This window comes from Podarcis gaigeae (genome assembly GCF_964106915.1).
Source record: "Podarcis gaigeae genome assembly, chromosome: 5".
Lineage (NCBI taxonomy): Eukaryota > Metazoa > Chordata > Lepidosauria > Squamata > Lacertidae > Podarcis > Podarcis gaigeae.
This window is the reverse complement of record NC_139681.1, coordinates 62130692-62145724: the sequence shown is the minus strand read 5'-3', so window position 1 is coordinate 62145724 and position 15033 is coordinate 62130692. Positions and strand designations below refer to the sequence as shown.

At 40.4% G+C, this 15033-nt stretch overlaps 1 protein-coding gene and 1 long non-coding RNA gene across 2 annotated transcripts in view; one reads left to right on the top strand and one right to left on the bottom strand.

Annotated features, from left to right (window-relative positions):
• Positions 1-6827, top strand: part of LOC310846025 — a 23114-nt gene extending 16287 nt beyond the window's left edge. Inside the window, exon 3 of the long non-coding RNA XR_014565094.1 lies at positions 6748-6827. This is a non-coding gene — a long non-coding RNA (uncharacterized lncRNA). The remainder of the gene's footprint in view (positions 1-6747) is intronic.
• LOC310845970 (allantoinase, mitochondrial-like) overlaps positions 1-15033 on the bottom strand; it is a 16090-nt gene extending 1057 nt beyond the window's left edge. The window contains exons 1-11 of the mRNA XM_083741899.1: positions 14810-15033; positions 13764-13921; positions 9218-9369; positions 7772-7886; positions 6952-7098; positions 5756-5801; positions 5161-5254; positions 4207-4393; positions 2435-2573; positions 1351-1523; positions 548-580 (exon numbers count right to left, since the gene is read on the bottom strand). Coding sequence (XP_083598025.1) covers positions 548-580; positions 1351-1523; positions 2435-2573; positions 4207-4393; positions 5161-5254; positions 5756-5801; positions 6952-7098; positions 7772-7886; positions 9218-9369; positions 13764-13921; positions 14810-14840 — 1275 coding nt within the window. The 5' untranslated portion in view covers positions 14841-15033. The remainder of the gene's footprint in view (positions 1-547; positions 581-1350; positions 1524-2434; positions 2574-4206; positions 4394-5160; positions 5255-5755; positions 5802-6951; positions 7099-7771; positions 7887-9217; positions 9370-13763; positions 13922-14809) is intronic.

Genomic DNA, 15033 nt, shown 5'->3' with positions numbered 1-15033 from the left:
TGGCCTCAGCCAGCTCATCCTCCTCTGACTCTGAGCTTGAGGTTAGGGCCATGAAACTAATAAATAATCTAAGATACCAGATGTGAAAATGATTTAGACTCCTTCAGCATAGACATGTGTCCTGTTGGGTGCCTACTAGGGCCAGTCCTTTGTACGAGGCAGATCCTCTGACCCAGTAACTTCTGACCTGGAAAAGATAAAGACTGAATAGCCCATAAATGTCAAGGCTGCAAAAAGGCAAGGAATGTTGAAAGCCGACGGCTGTGCTCACCCCTCCTGGTGGTATTTTGCTTGTTGGTTTTTGCCTGCTAAGCAAAGTGATAGATGGAGGTGAAGATTACTAAACAGTCAGTTCATTATAGCCTCTACCACCACAGAAATGACACTTGGGATGTCCCATTTGCTGAACAGTGAAGCCTGCCCTAAGCAGAGCCAAAAAATGTAATGAATTATACAGTAAATTACAGTAAGGTGTTTTGAGGGTGGGATGGCGGGGGGCAGTAATAGGAACACTAGGAGAATGCAGAAAACATGAGTCTTCCCATACCTTATCCTTGTGATGAATTATGTTTTTATTCACCTGAGAGAGAAAGAAGAAGACAAAATAATTATAATACAGATAAGTTTGGGGAATGTTGCTTACTAGGGATAATGTATACAACCTAATATTATTGTCCCTGTGTTGTATCAAAGAGAATGGTAATATCAGAACTGGCACTTTCCAGATCATCAATTATAAAAATTTCAAAGCATAGAAAGCTTAGTTTCACAGGGTGAAAACAGAACTTGAATACACACTTCCACCCAGTGAGCTACCATCGCAGGCTTGGGAAGGGGTATACACATGATGTTCGCCACAATCAATATCTATCTTGTATCTCTCTAGCTAATAACCATAGCCATAATAAGTGTTTTGATGTATCTTTGATCCAAATTGAGAAAAATAATGCCCCAGCTGACACCCTAAGTGTGTCAAGACTACTCTCTTGCTAAGGTAGTTGAAAAGGCCATTCTGCTATGCCTTTTTATACTGGAAACATTCAACACCAAAGTGTTTTAACTGATTTTAACATTTTATTTTATATTGTTTTATCTTACCTGGGACCTTATGGTGAAGTAAGGATAAGAAATTCAAAGAACAACAGCTACACTTTGGACTTCTGTCTCATAAAACTGGCACATTTAATTCTTCATTTGGTATTAGGTCACTTTATTGTTTTCTGTAAGGTCTTTGCTTGTTATAACTCTTTATTTTATTAGATTTGTTATATCCTGTTTTTGGTTCTATATCAGACTCCCAAGGTGATTCACAAAATTTTAAAAATGACCTATATCCTCTCCCATCCTTACCTCAAACTCCTTTTCTGGATTCCAGATCACTAGGTCTGCATCCATCCCAGGGCCAAGTGATCCTTTACGGTCTTCCAGCCTGCTCAGAATGGCAGGATTTTTGCACATCAGTTGCACTAGGTCATGAAAGGAGAACCCTCTGGATTTTGCAGAAGTCCAGAAGAGAGGGAGACCTATGAATTTTCCAGTCACAATTAGTAGAGGAATTTATTGTTAAGATGATTGTTCTTCCCTGGTTTCTTCTCAAAGTATATCACTTGATGCCACTTAAAAAGGAGACTTGAACATTTGGTAAAGTTCTATACCAGGGGTGAGCAGTCCTGTCCTGCGAGGGCCACATGTGGCAATACGTTGGGTCACCGATAAACACGTTCACTGACATTCATTCACACTCATTCAAACATACACACATTGAATTGCACACACTATTGTGTGATTGTATTGGGGGGGAGCACCAGGGAAGTAAATTCATGCTATTTTCTTCAGAATTTTTGTATGTAAACATATGCAAATTTAATCAATGAATTGGCTACTCTGTGAAAAGTGATCTGATCAATTAAGATGTCTTTGTCTGAAAGCCATAACCTACCTAAAAGAAAATTATTATGCATTCAATTGAACTTATTTTGAAGTACCGGTAACGATGCTTGGGATCCAGTCTTTGTTTTATTGAACATGCTTTTTAAAACAAATGGCTTTAATTTACATAGTGAAAAACTAAAGTATTTGTAATTTAAATGAAATGGGGCATTTTGAATGGGGTATTGGTTGGCTTAGCTTGAGGACACTAAGGGCACCTGGAACAACAGGATGACAGGTCATTCTTTGGGAAGGGCCATAGTTCAATGGTGGATCACATGCTTTGCATCCTGAAGGTTACTGTTTTAATTCCAGACACCTCCAGACACCTCCAGTTAGCAGGTACTGGGAAAGACCACATTCTGGAGAGATACTGCCTGTCAGTGTAGTATATTCTTGAGTCATGATATGAGGATATCATCCTTTCCATTCTTAGCAGTACATGCTTATTGGATGAGGATAAGAAAAAGAACAGCATATATAAAATAGTATATAAACATATTACCAAACTGTAGTGAAGCAATCCCTGCTGGGGCCTTGAGGAAGTCTCCATTGTTCAAATCTTTCAAGTCTCGGGAGCAAGGAGTATGGGCTGAGACAACCATGTCTATCTCTCCCACTTCCAAAGCTGCCCACAGCTGCTCCTGGAGACATGAGAGGAAGAGTTTATGCCAAGGAAATACTTTTGTAGTTCTCCTTGAATAAGGTGAAGCCAGTGAATGATCAAGGAAGGGTCACATCCCTTTTTGGGGCCAGTGGCGCATTTGCAAACTGGATACACAGCTGTGGGCACCACAGCCAAGCACACGGCACAACCTGTTCTAATAGCGACAGGAGCATGCTTTTTTCAACACTAATTTCAGTAGAGTGGGAAAGCGGACCCCGTAGGCACCAGGAACGGCCTCTGTGGGCATATGTATGCCCACAAGCAACACATTGGTGACCCCTGCATTAAGCTATTGATGCATACAGAGGTAATGCACTTTGTACCAAAGATCCAGGATCAGCTTTCAACTCGAAAATAGACCGTCCAAAGCAACAGTGACAGAGCTGCCACTGAAAGTTAGCTCTCCTTAGAATGGAAAAGCAAGAAGGAATGGGCATGGAAAGGAAATTTCTTTGACTAAAGATCCGCATTTAGAAACAGATAAGGATAGTGTGGCCATGCTGATTCTTCTTCTTCATCACCACCAAGGCCTTCTGGAATGTTTTAAGGAACTGGGAACAGGAGGATTGCGTTGCAATGATTCCACTCCTGGATTTTGCATCCTGGCCCAAGAAAGAATCACAATAACACTTAATTCACTTGTATTATGTATTGTGCAGGAACTGACATTTTCCTTTTCTAGTGCCCTTATTTCTTTAGGAAGGCCTGCCTCATACTTTGGGGCAATTATTAAGGCCAATAAACCATAGTTTATTAAACTGAGAATAGACCCATGTGTTTGGCCCTCCCCTCCCCCTTGTTTGGATCCAGTGTTTTTATTATGGCTATTTTAAACCAAAAATTCCAGTTACATCCGTTTTACCTCAACTTACCAAATAGGATGCAAAACCAACATCTTATCCTGGTATTTGTAGTCTGAGATTACATGATAGTTTCCTAGTTAAGATGTAACAGGAAACTGTGGTTTAAATTAACCATGATGGCACTGAAGCCAGAGCATCATGGGAAGAAGAGAGGGACAAGGAGGTAGCATATAGTCTGATTCTTGTGCTCAAGCATGGTTTATTAAGCTGAGTTCGTTAAACAAGAACAATGAACTTACATTAAGCACTAAACTGCCATCTCTTTGAACATGTCTGGATGTGACACAAATGCACTTTGCACTGTCAATTTTAACATATTTTATTTGTTTTTATTGTCTTTTTGTTTCTCATAATGTATATGATGGATTTAAGTAGTTGAATATTGCATTGATATGTCTCTAGACAATCGTTTGGATCTGTGTGTTATCTATAGGAGTCAACTGCATAAGATTGTGTGTATGTGTGTATGTATGTGTACTCACTCTTTTCTGAATGCCATTTTAATAACCTGTCATGCTTTGTTCATCCAGAACAACCTATAATTTCAACATAAGTGGAGTCTGTTGATCATATAAAGTTCCTGTCTTATTCTTCTTACTGAATTATTGCAGACATTATCAAGCATTTCTTTTTAATAGTACTCAGATCTTACTTCATATGTCCTCTCTCTGCCATCACTTTATTTTTTTTTAATCTTTTTATTTTTTGCCATTTGATTGGACCACTTCCATTTCCCATAGCTCTTACCTGGTTGTTCTTGTCCCTGATAGGAGGGCAGCATTTGTAGTAGATGCCTCCTGGAGGAATGCATTCAGATGCCAGGCTGAGGTAGTGGTGTGCTGTTTCTACAGTAATTGGTGCTCCCTTCTGTCGAGCATCCTTGATAATGGGCAAGGCTTGAGCAGAGGAGAGATTAACGATGTGGCATGGTATCCTGTAAAGTTAAAAGCATATAATTATTGTTGGAGGTGTTATGCCTCTGAATACCACATGCCCTCCAACATTCATCAGATGAAAATAGGGACATATTCTACATCAGTGCCCCCCACCCTGCCTTCTCAGAGGCTGGGGCAGGGACTCAGATGCAGCAGCTGAATGAAGCAAACCAGAGCCAAGTGACTGTAACAGCTGCTCTTCAGCACTTGTGACCTCTTGGGACCCCTCACAACCATGTGGACAGTGACCTTGTGGAAGGCCTCGCCCGCTTAGCTCCCTCTCATCAGTTTCTTTATGAGAGACCAACTGACCGAGGAGCAAGGAAACAGTGAAAAACTTTATTAGGGGCCCTCAAGTGACCCGGATCGTGTTTTCATATAAACAGGAAGTGGGGCCATATTGAGTCAGGAGGGAAGGAAGGGAGTGGGAGGCATAGATCTAAGAAATGTTCTAGAGGGACGCACGGTCTGAACTTCCAGTACTGAAGGGAAGGACCCTTGGGAATTTGGGATGTGGTTGCTTAAGGGTGTTTGTGACGATCACGGTATTTTTGGGGCAGTTGGAGTATGGTACCAATTGCTGGGAAGCACATGCCAGGAGAGAGCTTTTACACACAGGTCTTGCTTGTGGGTTCCCATAGACATCTAGTTGGCCATTGGGAGAACAATATGCTGAACTAGATGGGATTTTGGTGTAATACGGCAGGGCTTTTTTATGTCCTTAGCATGCTCTCTCATTTTCAGCTTAACAGAAAGAAACACTCACTTATACTGGAGACACAGTTCAGCAATGGTGATGGTGGCCTCCACCTCCATGGTATAAGGGCGTGTGTCCAATAAAGTGCTGTACTCCATGGTGTCTGTTTGGGGAAAGGGAGAGATGCACACATTTAACACCGGTGCCCCTACCAAGTGGGTTCTAGCAAGATTATTTCTAGTGTTTTAGTATATTAAAATGCACTTAAGGTCCTTAGGGGAACGGTTCCCAGCTCCCTTCACATCCTAGAAAGATTGTGCCCATTTCTTGTGCAACTGAAATCTCCCTCCCTCCTATGTCATCAGAGGGAGGCCATTCTGAAATCTTCAGGTATTTTTCTTCAGACAGTTCACTGCCCAGGGCTGCTCCAGACTCCTTGCTGTCTCCTCTCTTATCTACTCTCCTTTATTTGCCCTATTGATGGTCTCTATTATCTATTTCTTTGTTGGTGCAAAACAAATTCTAAGCTGAGCAAACACTTCCATTCAGAAGAACACAAAGGGATGACCATGGTCCTGTGATGAAGAGGGGAAATGCTCCCATGTCTCCTGGCAGACATATGTGGTGGGATAAAAGTAAAGGTACTGGTTAGCATAATACATACCCTCTTGGACAGGCAGGGAGTGACTTGGCTCCTGTTCTGGATGGAACTGTGTAGAGAGTCCCAAACAGGGGGGAAAAGTTTATATAAAAATTTCTACAGGAAGATATAACATTGTGACGACGACAACAACAACAACAACAACAACAACAACAAATTATTATTTGAGCCCCACCCATCTGGCTGGGTTTCCCCAGCCACTCTGGGCAGCTTCCAACAAAGATTAAAAATATATCTTCTTCCTTCTCACCCCCACCCCATCCCACTGGTCTGGTTTCAGACAAGCCTATGAAAGCTAAATGTCACCAAGAGTGCTTAATTTAAAGCAGGGAAGACTGCCTGCTGTTTAAAAACAACAACAACACTATTGTGATATATCAAATCATAACAGCACCTTTTCATTCTAGTATTCAGTGCTGGGAAGGGAGTTGCTCTAGTTTAACAGTGAAACTGCTTATTGCCCTAGAATCCAGGTACTTGGGCTAATATAGTCTATAGCAGTATATTACACGTTAGCTAAAAGGTGGGTCCTGGTTCTTTTCTCCCTTGAATCTTTTGTGGGATGTTGGATGCCAGTTTTCCAAGAGCGGATTTTTCTGTGTTTGCTGAAGAATGTATGCCACCTTAAGTGTCTCTTTTGAGATGGAAAGTGCAGGTATAAATAATCCAAAGAAGTGAAAACCACAACGATTAAAGATAGAAAAAAATATAAGCAGGTTATAAGAAGTTGGGATTTGGTAATTCAATATGTAAAATAAGAATTAGCTTATACACATAAGAATAAAAGAAAGGAAATAGGGAAGTTGTTCTCACACCTTTAAAATATGTGCAGATCATGAATTAATATACCACAATTAAATTTTAATTTGGTATATTTAATATTAATTAATGGTTTATTATGAAGGGGCATTGCTTAATTTTATTAATATGTGGACATTAGTAATTTCTTTTAATTATTGTACTAATCTTTATTCATCTTTTTGTGTCATTTATAGTACCTGAATAACCTACTGGGGAAAAGTATGTACAATAATTCAATTCACTAATAAAATATACATAAAAAATTAAAAATAAGGAGAGAAAGTGTGAAATGTTACCATCCATACTGGAGATTCGCTGGAAGAGAGTAGAGAAATGGAAAACAGGTACTTAATGTCAAAGGTGCTAGCGAGTAAAAGAGTAGGAATTCAGCTCCTTACCAGGAGCACACAGTCTGTGTCTTGCAGTTCATTCATTGCCACATGTATATCATGTAGACAAACATGGGAAAAGTCCTCCACACCAGTGGCCATTAGGAAGCACTGAAATCCAGGAACCCCAGCCTTCAGCATTGGTAGGAGCTCAGCCTAAGAGATAGCACAAGGACAAGCACTTGGAAAGTTTGCTAATAATATGAAGAAAGCAGAAGAATGGCTGAGTTGTGAATTAAGTTCTGCCCTCTTGTAATTTCTGCACATATTCAGCTTCAACTGAGTTTTCAATTTAAATGCAAACTGAATCTAAATTTTCACCTACCCCTATGAGGATGAGCAGAGTTCATTTCCCACTTCCAACAATTTGCTGCAATTTGTTCATACATATATGGAATTAGAACTGGGATTTCAAACCAAGTGATTTATTTCAAGCCACACCTCTTATTATCAAAACCGTGTACTGTACTGTACTGTTTCCAGAGCTCTTGCATAGGGTGCAGTGTAACTTAGGGTTGCCATATGTACGGAATTTTCTGTACATAGCTGGCAATCGGCCGTCGGAAATTGTGTCCGGGTGGAAATTGCTGAAAAGCTCAAAAAAGTTTATGTCCAGATTTTCACTTTTTGAAATATAGCAACCCTAGTATAACTAAAAACATGGCAGAATCCTCCATCCATTTGCAGCCTCTTACTTTTAATGGATCATGCTATCTAAAGGAAAGCTTTCATTTCTGGAGCCCTCTCTATTTATCTTGCCTTCGTGGCCCTCCCTCCAAAGTACATAAGACACAAGGGAGCTGATGCCATTTCATTGCTGGATACAAACCTGATTTCCAGGAATGATGCCACCCCAAAATGCAACATCAATATGGCACTTTCCCTTGGCAGACTGGAGCTTTTTCTCAAGGGCATACAAGGTTGTGGTTGGAGGACTGGAGAACCTGAGTTAAGGGGATGAAGTAAAATGTTACTTGGAAACAAGGCTGGCCCAGCACATTTTGCTGCCTAAGAGTAGCAAATGATACCTGTCTTCCTCCTCCACCATAATCAAAGTCAGGGAGCAGATGGCAGCTGAAACAAGAAATCTCAGCATGTCTCCTCACTCCCTGCCCTTTTATGAGAAACACAATCAGTTGCCTCATTCTGCCTAATTGTAGAACCATTCCTATCTAGAAGGCAACTAAACTGTGCTCGTTTCTAGCCCAGTCTAGCTGCCAATCTGTAACACACCTTTAATACATCCTGACCTCATTCTTCAACCAAAGCAGTACCACCCGTGCACAAACTGGTTCCAACAAAAACACTACTTTAGTTTAAATTTGCCTCTGTTAGGTTGTGGTAGCTACTTGAATTTCTGCCACTGGATCCCATTAACATGCCAAAGATGATGGATTTCCCTATTCACATATGAGCTTCCACCAGGCATAAATGTTTATTTCTATCATGGCTTTCTTTTAGCAAAGGGCTCAAAATACTATACATTCCAGCATTCAACAAGCAACCTGTGAAGTAGGTGAGGCTAAGAGACAGACACTGGCTCAGTGTTGCCCAGTGTGTGTAATGGCTGAGTGGGGATTTGAACATCAGTATCTCCAATTCTGGAGTGATAGGTCTGGTATTTTTCTCCTATAGTGAACCACCTCAAATGATCAGGAAAGGCAGGCTATGCATTTGATAGATAAATCAGTAACTACGACCACCACACTGACTCTCAGTGCTGTTGGTGTGTGTGTGTGTTTTGTTCATGCAGTATAATTATGTCTAGGCATTTGGTGGGGCCTCATGGATTTCTGGTGTGGAAATTGAGCATGGGAATTCACCCTTGGTTACAATATCTTAATATGACCAGTAGGTGACACTACAGGACTATATATGGTGTTTCAGAAATCCTGCCCTGCAGAAGCTTCTCCAGCTGTTGCCTTCCACCCAAAGTGTTCTTTATCTACAGGTGTTAGGAATCTGTAAGACGGGCCAGAGCACATGGGTGTGCAAAGAAAGTTAATGTGATGATACAGAGAACCGCTTGGTTTCCATGTGGGATGGAAGGCAGAATAATAATAATAATAATAATAATAATAATAATAATAATAATAATAATACAAGGGCCTACAATGGGATGAGGGATTAGATCATATTAGGAAGAGACATATAAACTCTTACACTGTAGTTTATATGAGTTGACCTGGGAAATTTCATTGTGAATTCTGCATTAAAATAGGAAAGTCCTTATTCTCTCCCTTTATTCCCTCCCTCCAGCCCTCTGGAAACGTACAAGGGCATGTCAACAACAGTGGTGATGCCTCCTGCAGCTGCGGCCTGAGTCACAGATGTAAATCCTTCACCAGCTGGCTGTCCAGGCTCATATATATGCACATGAGGGTCAATTATTCCAGGCATGACCACGAGGTCTCCAACATCTAAGATCTGTAGGCAGAAGGTTAATTGCAGGTTAATTGCAGAATATTCTAAAGTTGTCTTCATCATCAGTGTGATCCATAGAATGCTTGTAACCTGTACAGGTTCCTTGTTAAAAACTCTGGATTTTAATTCAAAACACCGTTTAGTATTTTGCTTTTTGGAACGCTATAGAAAGCTTGGAGGAACACTTTAAAAACTCACAGCCACAATCCATTGCAGACTAAAAGAGCTCTTAAAACCATTCATTCTCTGCTGGATTGTGGCCCACAACAGTTGAGATTTCTAAGAATGCTTCATAATTGATTTGATCATTTGGACTTCTTGCTAGGCTTCCTGCTCATTCTGTCATAATTTCAACATGCCAGGAATTGTATTTTTTTAAAAAAAACAATGAAACAAAACACTTGCATCTTTGTCGCAAACCATTATACTTCAGACACTCATCTTCCTTGCATGTGCATTGAGAGCTCAACCATTTCTCAAATTTCCTAAGAGAAAGTTAGATTCAAGTTACTTGGAAGCAATTAATAGTCTTGCAGCTCCTTAAAGAAGAAGTACAGTATGCTTCATTAGCTGCTTTGCACGAGGGGATGAATTCAGCAGTGGCATAGCGTGGGTTGTCAGCACCCGGGGCAAGGCAAGTAATTTGCACCCCCTAACCCATGGATTTGCGCCTCCTAACCCGTGGATTTGCGCCCCCTAACCCTAACCCCCAGATGTTGCGCCCGGTGTGGCCGCCCCCCCTGCACCCCCCACGCTATGCCACTGGAATTCAGGCATAGCCATTGTTCTGTCCTTTCCCTTCTTTTTGGAAATACATTGACTTTCAGAAGTTATGTTGCATCTGATGGCATTCCTAATTAGGAAGGCTTGTCTCTCTTTTCATCTCCAGTCATTTTTCATTCTCTTAAGATGCTTTAAGACACAAACATTTATTTAGATTGTACAGGGTGAGTCTTTTAAAAGAGGCCTTGTGGAACATGTGTACTCTGTATCTATGGGGCCTCTTTTAAAGGACTAACCCTGCATTAATGTACAAAAGAGGTCTCAGATTTAAAGGGACAGAGGCAGAAATAACAAGACTGACTCAGGTTGAGAGGCTACTTGGAGAAGTTTCCAATCTAGTTTTCCCCTCCAGTTGATATCTAATTCCTACCTTTCTAAGGGCAACAGGAACCAAACTCTCTCTCAGAAGAGTATTCACTATCTTTGAAGTCCAGACTGTAACAAGGAAGGACAAAGATCTAATAAACATTGACCACATCTAGTATTTACTGTACAGTGGTACCTTGGGTTAAGTACTTAATTCGTTCTGGAGGTCCGTTCTTAACCCAAAACTGTTCTTAACCTGAAGCACCACTTTAGCTAATGGGGCCTCCTGCTGCTGCCGCGCTGCCACAGCACGATTTCTGTTTTCATCCTAAAGCAAAGTTCTTAACCAGAGGTACTATTTCTGAGTTAGCGGAGTCTGTAACCTGAAGCGTATGTAACCCAAGGTACCATTGTACTCCTATTCAGTATTTTCTATTAATTTTTAAAAATACTACTGTTCTCTGTTTCATTTTTCGTTTCATTTTTAAATCACTATCACAGTCCCTCCTACCAGCACATTGATTGGGGCCTGGAAATGGACTGGAAGCCAGTGAAGATGACATAGCCAGTGTCATAATACGCTGATATCTTCCAATCCTCACTAACCATCTTGTTGCCTTGTTTGGGGTCAGCTGCAGTTTCTGGACCATCTTTGAAGGCAGCCCCACATATAATGCAGTGCAATAGTCTAGCTGGTAGATTACTAGACCATGGATAACTGCCACAAGGCCATCCAAGTTCAGCTAAGGTTGTATCTAGAACAAGTTTTCTCATTCATAATGGCCCCTGTAGCAGGCAATGCAGAGCCGTAGTCTCATCTTGTAATAGCAATTCAACACAGTACATATGGAATTTCCCAAAATATGGAATTTCCTGCTGCAGGATGTGATGGCCACCAACTTGGATAGCTTTAAAAGAGAATTAGGGAAATTAATCGAGGAGTAGCCTGTCAATTACTGCTTATTGTGATGACTGCGCACTACCTCCAGGGGCAAAGGGAGATTGCTTCAGGAAACCAGTTTCTGGGTAACAGTACAGTGGTACCTCAGGTTAAGAACTTAATTCATTCTGGAGGTCCGTTCTTAACCTGAAACTGTTCTTAATGTGAGGTACCACTTTAGCTAATGGGGCCTCCCGCTGCCACCATGCCACCGCCACATGATTTCTGTTCTCATCCTGAAGCAAAGTTCTTAACCCAAGGTACAATTTCTGGGTTAGCAGAGTCTGTAACCTGAAGCGTCTGTAACCCAAGGTACCACTGTAATGAGAAATGGCTATTGCACTCATATCCTGCTTGTGGGTTTCCAGAAAACAGGATACTGGTTTTGATAGTCCTTTGTTCTGCTCCATTAAGGGTCTTCTTATGTTCCAGCAACTGGCCATATCTGACACAGATGACTTACATGGACAGAAAGAGAACCAATAGCTTTTCTGCCGAAATCCACCCTATGAACCAAGCAGTGAGAGAATCTCATGCGCAGCTCATGGACAATTCACAGACAGAGCAAGTTGCGTTAATTATTAGTCGAGGTAATGTGGAGTGTGCTGTGATCAGCAACAGGCACTGGCTAAAGGTCACTGGTCAGGCAACTAAAAGTTTAACCCAGAAGGAAAACCACATAAAAAAAGAGAGAACACTTTACCCTGGCCCCTGTCCAATGCATTCATGGTGAATTTGGTTCAATGCTCCGCACTGGCATTATGACCATAGGGTCTAGCTCTCCACTCAGTTACAGTGAAGTCAATGGAATCATGATGGCGTGAAACGAGTGTAACTGAGTGGAGAATTAGCCCCCAGGGATGTGATGTTTTGTGTTGGGATAGTTCACTTTCACAAGCTCCCTCATAAAGCTCTCCTAATACCATGCTCCAGAATATATTTTCCTTTCTCATTCATAAAATAGCTTGAGGCTTGGTTATCTGAAGTTGGTTACTAATGCATGATGCTGCCTGAACAAATAATTCATCATAAGAGGCCCTTCTTCAGGTTCCCTTACCATCTCAGGTTAAGAGGATAACGACTAGGGAGAGGGCTTTCTCAGTAATGGTGTCTCATGTACAGAATGCCCTCTCCAAAGAAGCTTACCTGGGACCAATCTTCATCATTTTACAGCACCAGCTGAATACTTTTTTTATTATTTGCCCAGACATTCCAGCATGTCTTATATCTGATATGTTTTGGGTTTTGTTTTATGCTTGTTGGATTTTGCTGTTTCTTGGATGTTGCTTCTGTGATTTATATACATTTCATATTGCATTTCATGACAATATTTTTATTGCTTTCCTGACTCATGTCCCTGCAAGTCAGATCAGTCTCTCTCTATTCTTTTTTATAAATACAATTTTAATGTTACTATTTATATTATTTGTATCCCACTGTTCTTCCAAGAAACTCAGGGTGGCATACATGTTTTCTTCCAGTTAAATTTTCACAAGAGTCTTGCAGCGGACCCTGGGCTTGAGAGATTATGAATGACCCAAAGTCACCCATTAAGATTCATGGCTAAAGTGGGATTTTAATTGAAATCACTTCCATCTTACTCCACCACTGTGCAATACTACACAGGACCCCCTAATTGCACTTGTATGTTGTTGTCATCGTCTGTGAAAACTGTAATGTGTAGGAAAGATGTAACAGATATGAAAGATGTTGTGTGTTACTCCTTAGAGCAGTAGCTATTCATTTAGAACCACAGTTAAGAAAGGGATCAGTGTAACCTTGAGCTGTCTTAGAATTTTTCATCAGCACAGGTTAACAATGAAACATTCTGGGAGGTTTATGCATATAAAACCGTGCTTCAAAATGTCAGTGCTATTAAATGCTGAACTTTCAGCACTGCTGACATTTTAAATACTTCATAATATATTGGAAATTGAACCTGTTTATAAAATATATTTGCATGTTCATTTCCACATACAGTGGTTAAGACTTTCTATAACAATAATATTTAGCTAATCCTAGTCACGTCCTCTGTGATGCGTTACCTGCTTATAAACCGTAGACCCATGTTGGGACACTTTACTGACTTCATTAAAAAAAATTCCCAAACTTTCAGCCATTATATCAATTCAAGTTCAAATGCGGGGAAGCAGGATACTCATGGAGACGCCTAGCACCTACACAGTTATAGTTTATTCTCCCAGGCTTTTAAAATAATTTTGGTCCTCTATTTGTATTTTATGCTGCTTTTGTATGGGATTGCATTTTTATTTAATTTTACTGTTTTATTTGTGGAACATGCTAGAAACAGATCCTGAACGCTAGTATAGAAATCCACAAAAAATTAAAGTGTTAAATGAGTTCATACCTTTTCTCCACTGGGTCTGGCCCAGTTTCTCTTTGGAAGAACATCAGCTATCTTTCCATCGCAGATGACAATCTCCGCTGGGCCAATGGTATTATTCTGCACGACCCTGTTGCTACTTACAGTCACAATCTCTGAACCTACTTCCACTTTGGCTGGCCCTTAATTTAAATTAGTAGAGAGGCAGAATTCAGCAAAAACAAACCAATCAAACTTCTGCAACTGATGTTACTGTTTCTGTTATAAACTCACAGTAAGATACCACATTTTCTCTTCCTTCAGCATGATTTTAGGCCCTTGTGAAATCGCTTCAGTTTCCTCCATGTGTACAGATGCTTCTATAATGACACTCTGAACACAACACATGAGTCCTGCTGACTAGAAGGCATTCTCCATGACAAGGCAAGACAACAAACCTACTCCCAGTTTAATATTTTTTCTTGCTAGCTTGATATTAAGGATGGGAGGGAAATCCAATTTTGTTTGCATTTGAGTGAGAAACTACCGGTACTTGATTTGTTCTTAAACCAGTATGTGAACTGAAACTCAATTACTGGTATCCTTCAAAATTTGCATGTCTCTGAATGTTGTGATGGAGTTTTCTGACCAAGCAATGTGTACCAAAATGCATATATTAGGGGAAAGTGTTCATAAAAATGCATACATTGGTGGAAAATAACTTTTTTTAAAAAAAGGTTATATTTATTAAATCTATATCCTGCCTTTTATCCAGAGGGGCAATTATAATAAAATGCAATATATTAGATAATATAAGTTGCAAAAATGCATCTATTAGTCAAAACTGCATTCAAAAATCTGTGTTTCAGAAGAAATACACACTAAAATACTGACAGATTTTCATGAGAGTTGTTGCAGTTTGCAGCAGAAATGTCGAGAACTGAATTAGTAAAAGAGAGAAAACAAAATTGACATATTCATCCATCTTTACTTGTTATTGCTTTCTTTATTAATTCAAAATGCAATCTTCCATCCAGAGGCTCTTTATCAAATTATTTTAGGCTCCCTTTACCCAGCGGCTCTTCACTTACCTGCCTGAGTAGCATTGCTTTTTTTAGACATGTTAAAGATGGCAACAAGGATCCAAACCCTTGAGTATTGCTGCCTGCTTGGCTCTCATTCAGTTCCTTCTCTCTTGCTTTCTGGCGCACGTTGACACGAAGTGTTACAAGAAAATAAACTTTCTGAACCTCACAGTAGATTGCTGAGGATCTGGTCTTGACCAAAGCTCTGGGTTCAAATGGTATGAATTAAT